This window comes from Pongo abelii, chromosome 5, assembly GCF_028885655.2.
Source record: "Pongo abelii isolate AG06213 chromosome 5, NHGRI_mPonAbe1-v2.0_pri, whole genome shotgun sequence".
Classification (NCBI taxonomy): domain Eukaryota; kingdom Metazoa; phylum Chordata; class Mammalia; order Primates; family Hominidae; genus Pongo; species Pongo abelii.
The window spans coordinates 129252247-129272904 of NC_071990.2; the positions used below are offsets into that span (position 1 = coordinate 129252247).

General features: G+C 36.0%; 1 protein-coding gene across 1 annotated transcript in view; it reads right to left on the bottom strand.

Annotated features, from left to right (window-relative positions):
- Positions 1-20658, bottom strand: part of THEMIS (thymocyte selection associated) — a 214344-nt gene that overhangs the window by 119101 nt on the left and 74585 nt on the right. Inside the window, exons 3-4 of the mRNA XM_003776918.5 lie at positions 19664-20122; positions 2918-3966 (exon numbers count right to left, since the gene is read on the bottom strand). Of these exons, the coding sequence (XP_003776966.1) occupies positions 2918-3966; positions 19664-20122 (1508 nt within the window). The remainder of the gene's footprint in view (positions 1-2917; positions 3967-19663; positions 20123-20658) is intronic.

Sequence of the window (20658 nt, forward strand, 5' to 3'; positions counted from 1 at the left end):
TAGAGTGGGACTCAGAATTGAACACCAAGACTCCATGTGGGGTCTGACCAGTAAAAAAACAGTTAGGAATTATTAGGTATCTGGAATCCTACATGCACGGGTTTAGTGAAAGATTGCATTCACTTCAGTTTAGTAGTCTAGGCGTAATGTTGTTCTGTGAGTTTCTCCTAATAAAACACTTAGCTCATTTTCATCTAATGCCTGGCAAAGAACAATTTTTAAAAATTTTAACCTTTTTTTTCCCCTATGAGTGCTTTCTTTCTGATGGTAGTGGACATCTATTATTTGTATCTCCGTATCTTCACATCTTGCAATTCTGTATTGCTAGATACTAGAGGCAACCACACCTCATTCTCCTCCCAACTGCTATGGTTTAAATGTTTTATTCCCTCCAAAATTCATATGCTGGAAACTTAATCACCAACACAACATTGTTGGAAGGTAGGTCCTAATAAGATGTGTTTTTATTATGTGGGCAGAGCCCTCATTAATGGATTAATGCTGCTAAGAAAAGGGCTTGGGGAAAGAGTTCCCCCACTTCTGCTATATGACAACACAACATTCCTTCTCTCCAGTAAATGGAACAATAAGAGGCCATCTCGGAACCAGAGATGGAGCCTGCTGGCATTTTGATCTTGGACTTTCCAGCCTCCAGAACTCTAAAACAATAAATTTCTGTTCTTTATGAATTGCTGAGTCTGTGGTATTATGTTATAATAGCACAAGCAGATACCCTCCAATCGTGCCTCTAGTTGTAGTAAGCAATAAATTGGTTGAGTCAGGAGATGGGCATTAATCCAAAGGCCCTTTCGTTTTTAAATTTTGAGCCAAAGAGATTATCTTCTTCTCTAGGTATGAAAAAATGAGATGTGAGATGCAAGAACTCTTAGCAGTAGGCTGGAAAAAAAAAAAAAAAAACTGAGAAAGTTTGCCTGGGAAAAGAAAGCCAATATGTAATGAAAAGTAAAAACAACTTAGGCTGTTTTCAAGATCCTGGTTCCAATTATTCCTGAAGCTTAGCTGTACCCTTAAGTGCTCTATGGGTACATGTGCTAATAAATTCATTTAAAGCAAAAACAAACAAACAATAACAAAATAAAACCAACAACAACAACGAAAAAAACGTTTCCAAAATAACAGGTAGCGACTTGCATATAGATTTGACTGTCTATGGTTTTTAAGTATTCCTCCTTCTCAGCTTGATGTCTTATATTATCTTTCTATTGTTACCATAATAAATTATTATCAACTTAGTAGCTTAAATAATACAAATTTATTATTTTACAGTCCTATAGGTTAGTAGCTGATGTGGGTCCCACTAGCTAAAACCAGTGTTGTCAGCTGCACTCCTTCCTGGAGGCTCTGGGAAAGAATCTGATTCCTTGTCTTCTCTGGCTTCTAGAGGCCATTTGTGTTGTTTAGTTCATGATTCCTTTCCTCCATCTTCAAATGCAGCAATGTTGGATCTCTGACCATTCTTACATAGTTACATGTCCCTCTAACCCTGATCTTATCTGGAAAGGTTCTTGTAAGGACTCTTGTGATTAAATTGGACCCGCCTGGATAATCCAAGATAATCTCATCTTGATGTCCTTAATTTTAAGCACATGTGCAAAGTCTCTTTTGCCATGCAAAGTAACATATTCATAGGTTCTGGGAATTTAGGCATATAAATATTTGAGTGAGGGGGAAATTATTCTGCCTACCACTAAAAAACAAAGAAGGCATTTCATTTCTCATTTCATTTCTCACTATTCAGTTCAGTAATAAAAATATGTTAAGTGGGAGAAGCCAAAGATACCCTTCAAAATAATAGCAACACATTAACCAACATTATTTGGAAATCATTGTATTATATCAAATGACTCTTTCAAAACTGTTTGTCTGGGAAGAAAATTTCTGCTGGTTTTATCTTTTTCTAAAGATGCTTTTGGAGATCCTTACTGGATTTCCCTAGCTACAATCAGAATGCAATATCTGAGATGTAGAAATAAAAGTATTTCCATATCCATATACTTGAAGCCTAAGGCTGCTATTATTTCTAAGCATAGAGAGTAAACACAGCATCTCTTTGTTTTACTAATTGCTTTGTTTCCCTAAGCTGCAAGTACAACATCTGCCAGACCAGAATGCACTCCTTCCACACACCACAGAACCACGGCTGGATAAACGACCTACACATCATGGTGTAAGGGCAAGCGCTTTGCAGGCAGCCAGAAGGCAGTTTTCAAGAGGCAAAGACCTCAAGTGGAAATGAAGCTGAATCACCCTCCAAAATCTTTAGAGTGGTTATGGAGTTGTTGATTCTGTAATGATTTCATACTGTCTGCAATTTTATTGATTTTGTTTTTCAATAGAACTGTTAAAGATTACAATTCTAAGATAAGCAGAATGTGGGCAGATGCTCACATTCTCACACACTGTTCTGCCAAGATATTTTTACATCTTTCTGCACATAAAACAAAATGAAGACATGTGCTATAGATGCACGCTACCAGTAACCCCCCATCCCCAGAAGAAGGGAGTTTACTGTATGTTAATTTCCTGGGTGAGGTATTAAATTTTACTTAGAAAAAAATTAACAGAACTTCTAAAATAAAAGAGGTTTGCTTCTAAGGCACTTTATAAAATATTCTTAATTACCAAAACCCACTGAAAAGGCAATTTGGGTCATCATATCCAAATGTCATCTCTGCTATTTCCAATTCAATATTAAACTTCATGCCACATCAAAATATAAAACGCTGCAACAGCTTACACACTGTTGATGTTCATTCATCTACTGTGCATCAGAAAAGCTCATTGCAAATATGGCATGAAAGAAAGAAAAGTAAGCAAAACACACTCAGAAAAGACTTGAAACAAATTGCCTCAAGGAACACACTCCAGAGGAAAGATTGCAAAACCATAGCCTTACCTTGGGAGACTTGGGCAGGTCCACCGTCCTTTCTTCTGTTAAGGTTAGCAGGGTTAACTTTGTTTCCTCTACTGAGGGGTGTTTCGGAGGGCGAGGTGGGGGATGTGAGGCTGAGCTTTCATATCTCCGCATCATGTAATATTGCTCTTCAGTGATCTCTTCTACCAGAGTCCTGACTAGAAATGGTCCTGCATCCCTAGAGAAATTACTAACTAACTGAACAGTCATATTCAAGCGGCCCACAGGAATTTCCCAGCACTCCGTGGGGTTGGCAAAGTCACTTATGAGTAGGTAAGAGTCTGTGATGTCCTCCTCCAACTGCAGTCCTGGTGTGGCAGCCAACACGTCCTCTTCAATGGAAAGATCCCTGACAGACACCTTCACATTGAAGGGCAAGCGGAACTGTTTACAGAGCTCAGAAATCGGGTACTGTTTCTTATCATGAATCACCTCTACAAAACCTCCTTCCATGTACAAAGGGAGCAGTGCTGCCTCATAGGACTTTTTGAGGATTTTTTCACAGGCCAGAACATTCACCACTTTTTTTATTCCCTCACAGAGGACTTCAGTCGTCTCTGACTGATGCACCAGAAACTGGTCCCCAACAGATACGGATGACAGCTTGTCATGAGGGGAATGAAAGGCTTTGGTGGCCACCACGTGAAGAGGCTCCTTTTCACTCTTAGCGATCTCTAGGTCATAGGCCGTTGGGAACTCCCTCGGTCGCCGCTTGAACTTGCCTTTATAGCTAGTGGGGATCAAGAAGTGTCTTTTAGGAAAATTGCTTCTAATTTCTGAAGCTAAGATTCTTGATGCCTGGTACTTTTTGTGGATCACAATTGTTTTCCCAGGCTGTAAAATGCTTTGGGGCAGGTGGTTTCCTTGAGGTGCTTCTATGACTTCAGTCACTATGGGGAACTCTTTACTAGTCATTTCAAAAAGATCTTCTGTTGATAACAGCTGAAGAAACCAGTTAGCATCGTAAGAATCAGTGATGTCTTTGACTTCGACATCTAGACTGGGGAGGATGCGGATTATATCTTTTCGAACTGAAAAGAAAAAAATCACTATGATATTTTGTTCTTCAAAATGTTTGCTGTGAGATACTCTCCTGATGCCATAAATAAATTTCTTTTAAAAAATAAAGAACTCAGATGATCATCATATATCATTTCTTATGTGTGATTTTCCTTTTTTCAAATTTTAAGATGAAAGAGATTGAATATAAAACCAATATGCATAAGCCCATACTCAGTTTAAGAAGCGGACATTAGCCAGTACCTTGGAGCTCTAGGGAACCTCCTCAGAATCATATCCTCACTTCTACTGACGTACAATCACTGTCCTGGTTCTCATATTAAATATTCCTGTGCTTATATTTATACTTTTATCATCCATAACATACATGAATATAGATATGTGTGTGAATATGTATGTAAATGTGTTCATAAATTCTATATGAAGGTTTATAAATTATTAGGTCATTTTAAGTCATATTCTTGAGGGCCAGACTTTATATATCAAATTATCATAGAAGAAAGTTTTGACCCAAAATGTGCTTTTATACCAAATCATATCCTGTGAGTTGAAACAATATTGCAAAATCATAAGATACAAGCTACTTGAGATTAATATGCAAAAATAAATACCAAGATGCAATATTTTTCCAATGTCAAAGTTATTTCTTTCTCCACTGGTGTTATATTATACCTGCCTACCAAAGTAGTGGTGCAGAGTGGGTCACAATCAGAGAAGCCATTCAAGAGCCCTAGGTATGCTGGTGAGTGCTCACCAATGTATTCATTGCCTCATGCATCACTGGGGTTAATGGATATCTGTATTTTTTCCAACCATCCACTGTCTCACGAGTCTTCCTTTGAGACTACAGAGATGCTTAAAATATTGTCCTGTATTTATTTACCTGTTCCTCGTATACTACCCAACATAGTATCATTATAAATGGTCCTGAATTAATAAACTTATGTATTGGCCAGGCACTATGTCTCATGCCTATAATCCCAGCATTTTGGGAGGCTAAGGTGGGAGAATTGCTTCAGCCCAGGAGTTCGAGACTAGCCTGGGCAATATAGTGAGACCTTGTCTCTGTACAAAAATTAGAAAAAATTAGCTGAACCTGGTGGCGTGTCCCAGCTACTCAGGAGACTGAGGTGGGAAGATCGCTTGAGCCTGAGAAGCAAAGGTTGCAGTGAGCCATGATCATACCCACTGCATTTCAGCTTGGGTGACAGAGTGAGACCCTGTCTCAAAACATAAAAATAAAAAAAAAGATAATAAAGTTACGTGTTAATATTAACAGGGTATTATAATAGTCTATATTTTCTTGATAATTTACTAACACAAATTTTATAGCATTTTCATGATATGGCATTGATTTTCAATATCTCCGGCTGCCCTTCTGTCATTTTTTTCTTCCTTCCATGCTTTTGAAAATGAACAATTTGGAATATTTAGAAGATAGAATATCCTCTTATAAAACATTACATATATATTACTTTTAATATTATTAACTGTTTATGCAGCATCAAAAAACCTATGTGATTTATGTATTACTTATATGTCCTGTGTAATTATAGAGTTTCTGAAGATGCAACAATGAAAAAGTATTATTTTCTTGTGAAAAAAAATGAAAAATCAGTGGTTGCCTACAGGCTAAAGGTCTGCAAAATTGTAAAGATTTTTAATTTTTAGAAAAAAAAGGAGGGTTGAAAGAGCACCTCTTACATTAATAAGTTATTTTATAAAGCTTAGCATGCACTAACTTTTGACATTATACCTACTGGCTTCCCTGAACCTCAAGGTAAGTTTAGTAACTAAAATTCTGGTTGTTTGAATCAAAATGAGCTAGGTTTAAGAATTCTAGAGCTAGCTCTAGATAGGCTCAAGCTACTCCTCAAGTCTAGGGAAGAGCTAGAGATTAGTAGAATAGATGCCATCAAGGACTTCCTGAGAACTCAGAATTGATCCACCAGAACATCAGTTTCAATGCAAGCTAGATCCCAATCTGTCTTTGTACACTATGGGTGCTGTGGGCTAGGAATAGCTTTAATGCATTGGAGAACTTTATTGCTGCTGGAGAAAGCCTACAGGCCATTGTTATCTGAACTCTTAAATTTTTTGTATTCAATTACTGACCTATCTTCAATACTTCTGTGCCTAAATCCACTGAAATGATGCTAGTCTATCTTATTTTACTTAAGATCTCAGCAGCATTTGACAAAGTGGATTAGACTCCCTCCTCTTTGATACATTTTTCTCACTTATTTTTCTCTTATGTCACTTGTGATTCTTCTCAGTTTTGCTGGTTTCTTCTCCCTATACACCACCCACCCCTCACACACACCTTTTAGGGTGTCTTGGTTCTCTTTTTCCCTCTATCTACACCCACGCCTACACTGATCTTAAGTGGTCTCATGTCTTTAAATATCATCTTTATGCTGATGACTACCCAAAGTATAGCTCCAGCCGAAACATTTTCCTGAATGCAGTATGTCTACTTCAGATCTCCACTTGGACATCTAATAGATGTCTCAAAATTAACATGCTTAAACTGAAATCTAATCTTCCCCCAAAACCTAAGCTGTATGCTGTCTTCCCAAACTCAGCTATTGGAAACTCTTTTCTTTCAGTTCAGTCCATAAATCTCAGAGACATCCTTAGCTTTTCTATTTTTTAACACCTGAAATATCTTACATCAGGACTATCCTGATCTAAGCCACATTGTCTCTTGCCTGGCTTGTTGCAGTGGCTTTCTAACCGGTATCCTTGCAGTCAAGTCTCAATAGGGAAAACAAATATTATTTTTAGCTGCTAAATAAATTATGTCTGTCTTCTATTTATAAGCCTACAGTGTCAGTCCTTTCACTTAGTATAAAAGCCAAAGTCCTTACCCGGCCCCTGGCACCACCTGGGTCTCATCTGCTACTCCTTTGTCTCACTCTAACTCCCTACTGTCTCCCGGACCTCCTCATTGTCAGTCAGATCTTTGCATAGCCTGTTTCCTCTGCCTGTTACATACTTCAGCCAGATATGTTCACAGCCAACTACTCTTCTTCTTCAAGTCTGCTTAAATATCATCTTGGCAGTGAGACCTACTCTAAATGCTCTATTTAAAATTGCAAACTTCTCTTCTATTTGCCCTTTTCTGTTTCTCTATTTCATGTCACCCTTCACCTTCTATCATTCCATATAACTTGCTAATTTATATTATGATCATTTTCTATTTTTGTTTCCCTAAACTGAAACATATGCCTTCCCAGAGGTGGGAGGCTTTCATTGTTTTCTTCATCAATGTCTAGAATGTCTAGAGTGGCACCTGGCACATAGTAGATACTCAATAAATGAATTAATGAATAAAAAATAATTGCCAGAACAAAGTCCATGAGTGAGCACTAAAGGAAGCAATTCAGTAAATATATTCTATATAAAATTTCATTGGAAAAAAAAAGTTTTCTATGTTAAAATTCCTACTACTATTCATAGTAGCTATTGTATATTTTATTTAAGACATGTCTCTTAAGGTTGCAGTTTAGCTTAATCAATGGCCTGTTCAATGCAATAAATACTTGTATTTAATGTCTTCAACATAATAGAGAGATCAAGGTATAAATATATGAGCAAAGTAAAATATTTTCATCCAAGTTTTTTAATAAAAAAGATTAGGCAAAATCATGATATAGATGCCTAAAGAGAAGATTCAATACAAGGAAATAGCACACGCAGTGAAAATCAACAACTCTTCTTAGATTTACCAGAGAATTGAGGTCACAGGGAAAACCACCACCCCAAAAACTAGACAGGTAGGCAAATACAAACAGTCATAGCTCACTGGGGGCAAAAACCACTGCTGGAGCCAGCACCTGGAAGAATACCAGGGTAACTGGGGACTAAAGGTGGAATCGTTTAAGAGATAAAACTCCCAGGGTTGGGGAGCATGTTTAGGAAGACCTCCCACACTTTTCTGAGTCTTACTTTTAGGGGCCCATCCAGGTTCTCAGGGTGAAGATGAGAAATATTTCCTTGTGCTTCTGGCAGGGTGAGAGAAGAAGCAACCATTCTGAAATATACCCAGAGCATTCTGTTCTCCTTAAAAAATGCCTGTCCTCAAGGAAAACTATTTTAGCACAGCCTAACCAACTTGTGCTTTACCAGAGCCTAACTATCATGGGGGAAGGGAATTACCCAACCAAGCCACCTCTAATATTCTATGTGGGAAAAAAGCAATACCCAACTCCAACCTTCTCAGTACTTCTACATAAAAGAACGGGAACACCCAACTCAAGCCTCCACTAGCCACTCTGTCTCTCCCAAAGGGGACAAAAAAGCTGAGAAACACTTGTGAAGGTCACAGCCTAGAGACACAGGCTCACTAATAACGGAAACTTAATCATAAAATTATAGAAATTCCCCCTCCATACCATACGACCACATCAACAGTGCTCCTGTATAATAACAGGAAACTACAACTCAAAGAATGGCATTTAAGACTGTACCTAAGAAGGAGTCTCTAGCGACTAAAGTCAACAGGGCAAACAAAAGAAAGAGCACTACGTGAAAATGTAGCCTCTGACACCTACCATTATAGTAAACTATAAACACAGCTTAACTTCTAGATAGATAAACATAAAATATCAAGTTAAAAGACAATTTATCACAGTTTCTTTTACCTGAAACATCATGTCTGGCTTTAAAAAAAAAAAAAAAAAAAAAAACTACAACATACATTATAAGGCAAAAAAGCACACTCTGAAGACACAAATCAAGCATCAAAGCCAGATTCAGATATAGCGCATATTTGGGAATTATCAGACCAGGAACTTAAAATTTAATAATAATGCTAAGGAGCATAATGGAAAAAGGGGACAACATGTAGGGAAAGATGGGTGATGTAAGCAGAGAGATAGAAACTCTAGGGGAAAACCGAAAGGCAATGATAGAAATTAAAAACACAGGACCCGGCGCGGTTGCTCACTCCTGTAATCCCAGGACTTTGGGAGGCTGAGACAGGCGGATCATGAGGTCAGGAGATCGAGACCATCCTGGCTAACACGGTGAAACCCCATCTCTAACAAAAATACAAAAATTACCCAGGCGCGTGGTGGCATGCACCTGTAGTCCCGGGTACTATGGAGGCTGAGGCAGGAGAATCGCCTGAACCCAGGAAGTGGAGGTTGCAGTGATCCAAGATCACGCCACTGCACTCCAGCCTGGGTGACAGAGTGAGACTCTGTCTGAAAAAAAATAAAAAAGGAATGAAAGAAATTAAAAACACAGAAACAGAAATAAAGTCTTTGGTGGGTTTCTCATTATACTGGGCACTGCTGAGGAAAGAATCAATGAGCTTGAAGATATGTCAATTAAAAAGTTCCCAAACCAAAAAAGAAAAAGAAATAAAAAAAATAGAACATAATATAATATCCAAGAAATGTGAGACAACTGCAAAAGATGTAACATGTATGTTCTGGGTATACCAGAAGGAGGATACAGTGATAAAAGAAACATTTGCAGTAACAAGACTGAGAATTTTCCAAAATAAATGCAGCTTCAAAACATTAAGCAGGATAAATACCAAAAAAAAAATCTACATTGAAGAGTATCACATTCAGACTTCTTCAAATCAAAGACAAAGCAAAAACTTGAACCAGAGGAGTAAAAACACCTTACCTATAGAGGAAAAAGCACAACATTTACAGTAGACTTTTCTTTGGAAACTATGCAAGCAAGAAGAGAATGGAGTGACAAATTTAAAGAGTTGGAGAAAACCCACCAACCTAGAATTCTGCATCCAGTGAAATCATCCTTCAAAAGTAAAGGAGAAATAAAGACTTACTTATATGAGTAACAATTCAGGGAATTTGTCACCAGTTCACCTACCTTGCAAGAAATATTTTTAAAAAAATTCTTCAGAGAAAAGAAAAATGATAAAGGTAGGAAACTCAGATGTACACACAGAAAGGAAGAGTGTTGGAGAAGAATTAAATGAAGGCAGAATAAAACGTTTTATTTTTCTTATTCTTAATTGATCTAACAGAAAACAGTCTGTTAAAAATAATAATTGTAGCAATATTTTGGATGATTATAGCTCACAGATAAGTGGAATGAATGACAGTACTGTTTTAAGAGACAGGAGGGAGGAATGGCGAATACTTTCTTATAAGGTAACTGCAGTACTCATGATGTTATTTGTGCTATTTGAAAGTGACATATATTAGTTGTAAATATATATTACAAACTCTAGGGTAACAACTAAAAATATTTTTTACAGTATAATTGATATACCAAGAGAAAAGAGAAAGTGGAATCATATAAAAGCCTCAATTAAAATTGCAGTAGGCAGAAAAAGAAGGGGAAAAGTATCACATTTAATTTGATGATGAGGATAAAGACATTTTATGAAAGGCATGGCCACAACATGAGACTTTAAGAATGAAAAGAAATTACAGGCTAAGATAGAATAGGAGAGGGTATAATCCAGATGGCAAGGACACCGTGATCAATGATAAGAAGGGAAATTGAGAATTGTCAGTAATTAAAAAGAAATCCAGCATCTCAGGATTTTAAATTAGAGCATAGGGACTGGACAGGAGACTCACTGAAAGAAACACTATGGAAATGAATTGACACTTTGAATGCCAGGCTGAGGAATGTATAACTACCTCAGGAGGAAATCCAAAATATTTCAGATTAAGAAAGACTAAATTACAATTAGGAATTTGGCAGATTTTCTGATAACTCAATGGGAGGAGAGATTGAAATCAAGGAGTCTACCTTTCTTTCTATACTAAGTGCCATGAAGCCCACAGACATCCAATTTACTGGCAACCCAATCTGCCTCATTACTTTTGCATGAACTTTGAATTTTTATATTATTCTCTCATGTCTGTTAATACATTAAAATGAAAGCTTTTTTATACTATTCTGTTGATTTTTGTATATGTTTTAAGTTTTCCACAGTCAAAAGTTAAAATAAAAACTCATTATTTGCTTAAGGTTACCTAGAATTTGGCAATGACGTCCTCAAGTTTTTAAACTGAAATAGGTTTCATTAATTTTTATGACAAATATTACATCTAAGAATCTATCCTAGAGAAAGATAAAGACACCAACACTTATAGTGTTGTTTTTCTTATAAAACAAAAAGTTGCATGCTTTTATAGAAATATTTTAAAATATAAGAGAGGAAAAACAATTAGAATCTTTTATAGATTTATAAAATTTTAGATAACCACTGCTTATGTTGTGGTATATATAGCTCTAATCGTGTGTGTGTGTGTCTCTGTGTGTATGTGTGAGAGACAGAGATAAATTTTTTAAACAAGCATTTGTTATTTTACAATTGGGAAAATGGAATTTCCTCCCCTAAAAAAGACCAAAGAGTACAAGCTAAATTAGAAAATGTCATTTTCCAAAAAAGTTCTTTTTGACTCTAAGATGTTAGATAAGAAGGCAACACCTGAGAGCATGAGACTGAGAAACATTCCTGGAGGTTTGTATTACAAGTTTTTCTGTTCCAAACTAAACCAAAGTAAAAACATTATGTACTTATCAAACTTTAGTTTAGACTTCCCAGAATTTCTTTGTGAGTGAATATGAATTATCCTTGCTGGGTATGTTTTCTTGTTATCCAAAGGGAGCTCCTGTGAAAAACAATTTCCATTCCATTTTTTCTGAAAGAGTAACAGGTTACTTCTTTATGTTACTGAGTTGTTTCACTAAGTTCTTTCAGGGAAAGTCCCTTCACAGGGTGAATGCTAATCATAATGTGGTGCTTTTCTATATTTGCCACTGTAACAACCCTCTTAACTAAGTTTGAATTTAGGGGACACCACTAAAATTGTCTTTAAAGAGAAAATAAAGAGTTACCTTTAAGCTTGGTTGGTGATGGGCAACATATGTTTCCCTGGATATTTAATATTCAATTCTAGGACACTCTTGGTCTCAACTCACTAAGTGAGAACCAATCCTTTGCAATCGGACCTAAATTAGTACAGGGATGGAAATCTGCTGAGACACTCTCATTCAAGACTTGAAGACAAGATGATTGTGTCTACATATTTTTCTCCAAAGAAATTTTATAAATTCTAGTGCTATAATTTCTCCCAACTTCTAGTTCCTCCATTATTATATAATAATAATAATCTGTATATTTGTTAGACATTTTTGCTGTTTAATCTTTGTCATTTACTTTCTAAGACTACAGTTGTTTTTCTCAGAAGTATGAATTTCATCTTCATCTCTCACCCTCTCAATGAATTGTTTAGTTACATATTTGCATTGCATTACAATCCTTATTATAGGGCAGTTATTACATTTACTAATAATTTCTGAGCTCTGCCTTGTTCCAGACTTTTAAATTAAAATTTGCTTCACAGTTCATTCACTTGATCTCAATTTTCTTTATGGATATTCTGTGAATTATTTTTTTAAATTTATGTAACTTTATTTCAACTTAAGAAAAGCTATACTGTGAATTTCTATTTTCTTAGCTGGTTCTCCTCTGGTTCATCTGTTGTCCATATTTCTAAACAAAGAGAGCCTTTTGAATGGCTCTGTAATTTTTGTATTAGAAAAAATCATCACAATCCTCACTGAGAAATTGAGAGTTATTTAAAATGAGTACACTTGCATTTGATATGAGTTTATTTGTAACATTACTTTGCCTTTTACATTTTAATTTAGTCCATAAAATCTAAGAAAAGCAAATAAACACTTTTTTAGACACTTTTAACATGTATTCCATTGATGTTTGTAATGGTTAGTTTTACATATCAACTTGCTTAGGCTATATTACCTAGTTATTTAATCAAACACTAACCTAGGTGGTGCTGTGAAGGTATTTTGTTCATGTAGCTGTCATCTACAACCAGTTGACTTTAAGTAAAGGATGTTACCTTCCATGATTTAGGTGGGCCTCATCTAATCAGTTGGTGGTCTTAAGAGCAAAAACTGAGAATTCCCAGAGAAAAGGAAATTCTCCCTCAAAACTGCAGCATTAACTTATGCCTGAGTTTTCAGCCGGTGCAGCCTGTCCTACAGATTTAGATCTTTTCAACTCCCATACTTGCATGAGCCAATTCCTTAAAATAAACAAATAACACTGTATATGTTAATGTATAATTAGGTATATTTAGCACACATATATATTCTTTTTCTCTGGAAAATCCTAACAAGGCATTAATAGTTGGTAATGTAAAAATAAATATATACATAATACAAAATAGGTACCTTCCTCTGCTAGCTGCATGATATTTCTATTAGCAATGAGACTGCAGCCTAAAGGAACAAAATGAAATGGGAGCTGACTAGAGTATCCACTGGTTCTAAATATCATGTTGTCATAGTATTTTCATGGACACATTACGAGAAGCATCACTAACAAAAATTGAACCTGTTATTTGAATATAAATGATGTAAACTTTGGTACCATGAAGTTCATATTTTCCTTAGCTATTGAACTCATAAATATGTCATCATAATAAGTCAAATCTGGATATGGTGAGTGAGAAAATCCCCTTGTTATCTAAAGAGGAGCTTTGTACTGTGACACATAAATATACACGCATAAACAATGTGTTACTTGCTTTATTCATTCTTTCATGTACTTGATTTATTGAATGCTTATGGAACATTTACTCTATCTCAAGCATTGAGAAGATACAAATACATACATAAGAAATTAAAGTGATATTTTTATAAATTACTGAAAATTGTGTTTTACTAAATACATTAAATTTATCAATTATACTTATTATCATTTAGCAGGAGTACCAACCAGTCCTTTGAGAGATTATAATAAATCCAGGCAAAACTCTGGGCTAGAACTAATTTAATTAGGTAGTGAAGTTTAGGGCTAAAATTATACCTTTTCAATTCTTTCTCCCATCAAATTTACCATAGGGGTAAAAAGCCAAAAAAGAAAGTTTTTTAAAAAAGGTTCAATGAATCTAAAAGATATCTGCAATCCTTAATCTAAATGAAGACAGAAATCAGAGGGAAGAATGATAAATTACTTGACAGAATAGAAAAAGGAATGCCTATGTGCCTGAGGAGGCAAAATCCAAAGAAAAGTGAACTGTTGTTGTCCCATAAGACCTCCAAAGACAGAATTTGGAGACATAAGACCACTGGAAAGCAAGGCGAAGCCAGGGGGCTAAAAACACAGGGATTATTCAAATGTCTGAAGAATGGTTAGACCCAGGTCTCCACTCTAATCTAGGGAAGATAGGTGACCACCTCCTCCACCTCTCACTCTGCAGGAAACAGTATATACAGGATCTCAGAACCTCCGAAACCAGACATAGGTGAGCAGGAGGGAAGCGTGGGACTGAAAGTGAAGGAGTTAATTATAAATCTGTAAGTGGGAGTGGTGAGATCTTTAGCTCTGTCCCCACTTAGCTCCAATAGTCTCATAATCCCCAGAAGATACCACAAAGATTCTTCTTAGGTGAAACTGAACTCAAAAAGGAAAGACTCACAAAACCTAAATTTGAGGAGTGCTGCAGTGAAAAAGCTGGCATGATAATATCTAAAATTCATAAACACAGAGCTTATATAGAAACAGTGCCTTACTTGTACATTTTTGTTTCAACTGACCCCTGTAAATATGAACATATTACAAGTAATCACAAAGCATTTGATAAAAACATTTAACAAGAAATGATACACCAAAAATTAAAAAAAAAAAAAAAGCCCCAAAAGAAGATATTTTGCAGTGAACTCTTGAAAACTTAAAAAAAACTATCTAAAATATTTTTGAAAGAGACGGGGTTTCACCGTGTTAGTCAGGATGGTCTGGATCTCCTGACCTCGTGATCTGCCCACCTCCGCCTCCCAAAGTGCTGGGATTGTAGGCGTGAGCCACCGGGTGGCAGGCGCCTGTAGCCCCAGCTACTTGAGAGGCTGAGGCAGGAGAATGGCGTGAACCCAGGAGGCGGAGCTTGCAGTGAGCGGAGATTGCGCCACTGCACTCCAGCCTGGGCGACAGAGGGAGACTCCGTCTCAAACAAACAAACAAACAAACAAACAAACAAAAAAATAATAATAATCATAATAATAAAAGAAAAAAAAAGAAAAACAAAAAACAAAAAAAACTACCTCAAATAGTCTCAGAGAAATGAGATGTTGTATTTTAAAAACAAGAACAGTGTAAAATATGTAAAATGATGTAAGAAATAACTCTTGGAAATTAAAAATATAACTAAAATTAAAAATTCATTAAAACAGTTGGAAATGTAGTTATGAAAATTTTCCCTGGAGATAAACAAAAGTCAAAAAGATATAAAATAGAAAAGAAACAAGGCTCTAGAAGATCAGTATGGGAATTTCAGTATGAGATTTGAAATTAAAGACAGAGAGAAGAGAAAATATAATTGAGTGGACATTATCAGAGAGATTGTTCCAAATATGAAGCACCTAAATATTCAGATTGAAAACTGTCATCACTAAGAAAGAACAGACCCACTCCAAGTCACATTACTGTGAAACTTCAGAATACCACATATAATCTCTCCAAGACGATACAGTATGGTGGAAGATAAGGGAGTAAAGTTTTCAAAATTCTGAGGGGAATTTATTCTCAACCTGGAATTCTGTAAGTAGCCAAACTATCAATCTTACATGTGTATAGAATATTTTTCAAACATTCAGGCTAAGTACTTGATATTCCATGCACCGTTCTCAGGAAGCAAGTGAAGGTTGGCCTGCATAAAAATTGGAAGAAAGTCAAGATAGAGGGAGTTAGTTATTTGATTTCAGAAATAGCTAGTCAACACAGACACACGTCAACAGGGAATCACCAGGATGATTTTAAATGGAATTCCCAGGGCAGCACCTATGCAGTTGGTCTCAAGAATAAGCAATTCCAATTGGAACATGAGAATGAAGAGTTAAAAAGGAATACATTCAGGAAAATAAATTAATAGAAAAGGTAGCCTTCCCGACAGTTTGGGTTCTTTGAAAAATTACACTGAGTGGCCTTTTTTTAAAGAGCTGAAGAGTGCTCTAAGACTTAGGATAAAATTGAAGAAAATCAAGCAAAGAAAATGATAAGGTCGTCATAGCAGAAAAACAGTTATGGAGAAAAGGAATTATACTCATTATACACCACTTGGTTGAGCAGTGAATTGTCACAATAATGAAAATATTAATGCTTAGCCATAACTTATAATATACCGAGAATATAGGGAAGGGGAAGTAGGAATATAAGAGAATTAAGCCTTCGTTGTCATATGTGAAAGTCAATAGTTACTATCTTAAAGTTGATGTCTTGAAAAAGAGCAATATTCCTTTATGATTTAGAAATGTGCCAGAAAGTAGGGGAAAAATATTTAAAGGCATTACCTCAGAAGAGCAGAATATGAGGAAAATTTGGCCCTCGTGTCAAGGGCATAAAGGTTTGCTGATAACATTGTTATAATTTTTTTTACTATTTGACTTTTTGGACTTTGATAAACATTAAAATTATTTTTAAAAATTAAATGAGAGAAAGAGGAAGTCTCAGTATCCTAAAGACCAAAGTGTTATTTTTCTGCTATTCATGAATCACTGATTATACAATATGCAGATACAACTGTTCTGATACCACTTTTCACTTGTGTGATTTCAGCCCCCTGCTTATAAAATGAATTAATTTTTTACACATCTGGGCTAAAACCACACCCCCCAAATTTGAGAGGCATTGAAATTTTTTCAAAAAAGAAAGAGAGTTATACAACTCTGAAATTTTCACTCAGGGAAGAAATAATTATGGATCTATGTGTCAAAACATGACACTATTTTAAAAGTTTTAATGGTCAAGACCTCTCTCAGAGGCAAATTTAAATAGCTCACTCAATTTTTTCATTTGCAAATGTTACGTATTCCATTTACTATGCTAATATGAATTTTATCTTCCTGAGAAAGGCACAATACGCATCATGAAGTGGCTTATATAAGACTAATAGTTTGAAGTTTGCACTGTTATATGTATCTATTTTCCAAAGAGGGATAGTTTTTTCTAAATGATTAAATGTGTGATGAGGGTTAGGGGGGTTCAGATCTATGACAGAGATTTTGGCCAAGTTTCCAGAAACAAATACTTTATTTAAACACTTTTATTTTTTTTGAAGCCCAAATTTTCACATTAATAATTAAAAATTAGTAATAGTAGTAGAATATCTTATATTCTCTCTTATCTCTATTTATTTGTTATGTTCTCTTTTCAGCAAATCAATATTTCATGGGTCCCTGCAGTTCTCAGTATTTTTCATCTTGCTCTTTCCCCTAAGGTTTCTATAGAACTTCCAATTCCCTGCTCAGACCTACTCTTTTTCTTGTCACTTTGGAAAGGAAGCATTCTAGCCAAGAAGGGTTTGGACTATGCTTGACACTCAAGGCCTGTGGAAAGCAATTTAGTAACATTTCTTGACGTCAAGGCAAGTTTGAATCTTCAATTTGAGAAAGAATCATGTAAAACAAAACCACAATGGATTCAAAACATGGTCTACATTTTATATTCAGGGCAAAAATGCCTACAACAATACAAATACTTTAAATTAGGTATTTGTGATAAGACACCCATCCTCTATTTCCAAGGAATATTCTGCAGTCAATATACATGCAATCCAGTCTCATGCAGTATCTGTCCTGAAATTGCTATACAATAAGAACTATGTTTAAAATAATCCCTATGAAATTAATGATCCAGTATAATTAAAGTGGGAATTTAATTTAAATAGCGTTAAAGAACGGGAATTAGACTAAAACATTTTGTAAACGGTATTTTTTCAACCAAGGGCTCTCTTCTCGGTCTTGGTTAACATAAATTCACAGTTAAGCCCTACCTAAACAAATATGTTAATATCCCCTGATCTTCTGATGATTACATTCAATAGACTGCACTTCCATCCAGTAGATCAAGCTGGGAGGCTGGGAACAAGTTTGGCTTCTTTCCCCTTCCAATAGATCTTCACATTTTGCTCTCTGTACTTCTTAAATACGCATAAAGCCCAACTATGATTCTCTGTCTTTCCCATTGATGTCTCTACTGTATAAATTTCCTGTACCCTGGCACTCAACTGGCCTCACTACTCTCCTCTGTTCTTCTCTCCCTGCTTAAAGCCCTTTACTGATTTGCCCTTGTCACACATTTTAGCCTCTTAGTATATACTTCAAGACCCTCCATGATTGATTCCACTCCCCATTGCATGTGTTCATATTTGTTTCAACCTGCCCTCTCCGTTTGTTTCTCACACCAACTATGCTAGAGCTCCCATCCCCTGCTCACCTGCTGCCCCCATACCACTCCTGCCTTCTCCAACCTTGTCCCTTTCTTCTTTGCCTGATTACCTCCTATGCATCCTTTGAGCCTTCCGTTTAAATGCCATTTCCTTGGAGTAGTCTTTCTTGCTTCCTAATTTATTAAATGTTGTAACCACTTTATCCATGTGCTTAGGTTCGGGGTTTACCCTCATTTGTAACTATGTGATAGGCAGGAGATGCCAATAGTTTTAGAAAATAACAAATTTTAAAATGAGAAGATACTATTTATTATTTACAAAAATCAAAGAAATCTCAATTACTCATCTCAACTGCACATTTAGGGATCGCTAACAGAACATTAATGTGGGGTCTACAATTTGCCATTGCCTCAATTTTTTGTAATATTAAAAACTCAAAACTACTTTAAAAGGTAGGCAAAAGAGTATCATCATTTTCTTTGCATAAACAGGGAGTTTAAATGGTGCACTGAAGACCAACACCTATTAAGTTACTGACCCAGAGTTAGAATCTAGGACTCCAAGTTCAGAACTCTTTACTATCCATCCTACTCATGTGTCACAATCCTGAAATTCAAGGTATTAACACCTTTGAAGTAACAATGCTCTCTCCAGATATTCCTATTTCAAAATGCAAATAATTCTATGAAGATTGCATATTAAAACACGCCGGGCCGGGCGCGGTGGCTCACTCCTGTAATCCCAGCACTTTGGGAGGCGAGGTGGGCCGATCACGAGGTCAAGAGATCGAGACCATCCTGGCCAACATGGTGAAACCCCGTCTCTACTAAAAATACAAAAAAATTAGCTGAACGTGGTGGCGGGTGCCTGTAGTCCCAGCTACTTGGGAGGCTGAGGCAGGAGATCACTGCACTCCAGCCTGGCAACAGAGCAAGACTCCGTCTCAAAACAAAAAAACAAACAAACAAAAACACCACGCCTATGTGTGAATTAATTTATCATATCATTTTCCCTTAAGACAGAGGGGCTTCGGGATAGTAGAGATTTATAGCCAATAATGGATGGCTGGAAAAAGAAAAAGACTGTCAGAAAAATAGAAGTAAGGGACGCATTAAGGAAACTTCGCATATTTACCTCTTTTGTTGACCACCTCCATACAAGAAAGCCTCATTCTAACTAAATATGTTCTATTTTTTAAAAGTAGCTCTTTTCTAGTCATATTTAACTGGTAGTAATAAAAATAAATTAGTAGTTTGATCTCTCTGTTCCTGATAGTTATAGCACCTCACATGTGAATAGCACCATACAATTTACAACATACTTGTATATTCATTATTCAATTTGATCTTTGGAACAAATATGTGGTTTGCTTATTGATTGATGAGGAATCTAACTCTCAGAGGCTCAATAGTTGAAATAAAAGCAGACTCCCATTCTTCAGGCTCTAAAACCTTTCTTTCCCAAACCCCACAATGCTCATGCTCATAGAACATCATTCTCAGTGGATACTCACATTTCATAACACCTTGAATTTCATAAACAGGCTTGAGAATCAGGGTACCATAAAAGTCTTTAGGAAATGGATTCGTTGAGTCCCACTTATTTGAAAAATCTGTAAGTTTTACAGTTCTTGTTCTGTTCTTAGGAATCTTCCACTCAACAATCTCCTTTAGAGTATAAATACGTTCATCTTCACACTCGTAGAATTCTCCTTCTTGTGACAAAGGCAAATTAAATGAGTGATTTTGATGATTCCTTGCTACTGCGCAGCTCACCATTATTTCTCCATCAATCTCTTCAACTGAGTTGAGCATGATTTGCTCACCCTGCTTTATGATGAGGTTCTCTAGTTTTATATCCTTCTGATGATAGAAGCAAGGATGCCCTAGTCTACTTGGTCCAATATGACTGGTCCTTGTGATTTCTTCCATAGTAAGGTATGGAGTTTTATCAGCCACAATCTTAAAAAGACCTAAGAACAAAATTACGTGAATTAAAAGGAGAATTCTTACAATGAAAGTTCTCACAAGAAAATCCCAAGGAGAGAGTTACAACACAAGTACTGTGTACATTTTTAAAGTGATATCTTTTTAAAGATTAGAGATGCTTGTTTTAACCCAGAATTCTTCTAGGTAAAATTATGAAGTATTGCTTATAGATCACTAGATCATAAGACCAGACAATACAAATGGAGACAAGGGGAAAATACCTTGAAATAGAAAAGAACCTGTTCTTGGAAATGGGAAATCTGGATGACACTGGCTCTGTTCCAACTACTTTGTGATCTCAAGCAAGGCATCTTACTTCTCTGTCACATTTTAAATTTTTTATTTTTAAAAGGAGAAGATTGGATTTGGTCAGCTTTTTTTATGAATATATTCTCTAGACACACTAAAATTAAAAGATATTCCCAAAGGGAAATGATTTGTAGTCACATTCATGATTAAAAAGCTATGTAGCTGGGCCTGTAATCCCAGAACTTTGGGAGGCTGAGGTGGGAGGGTAACT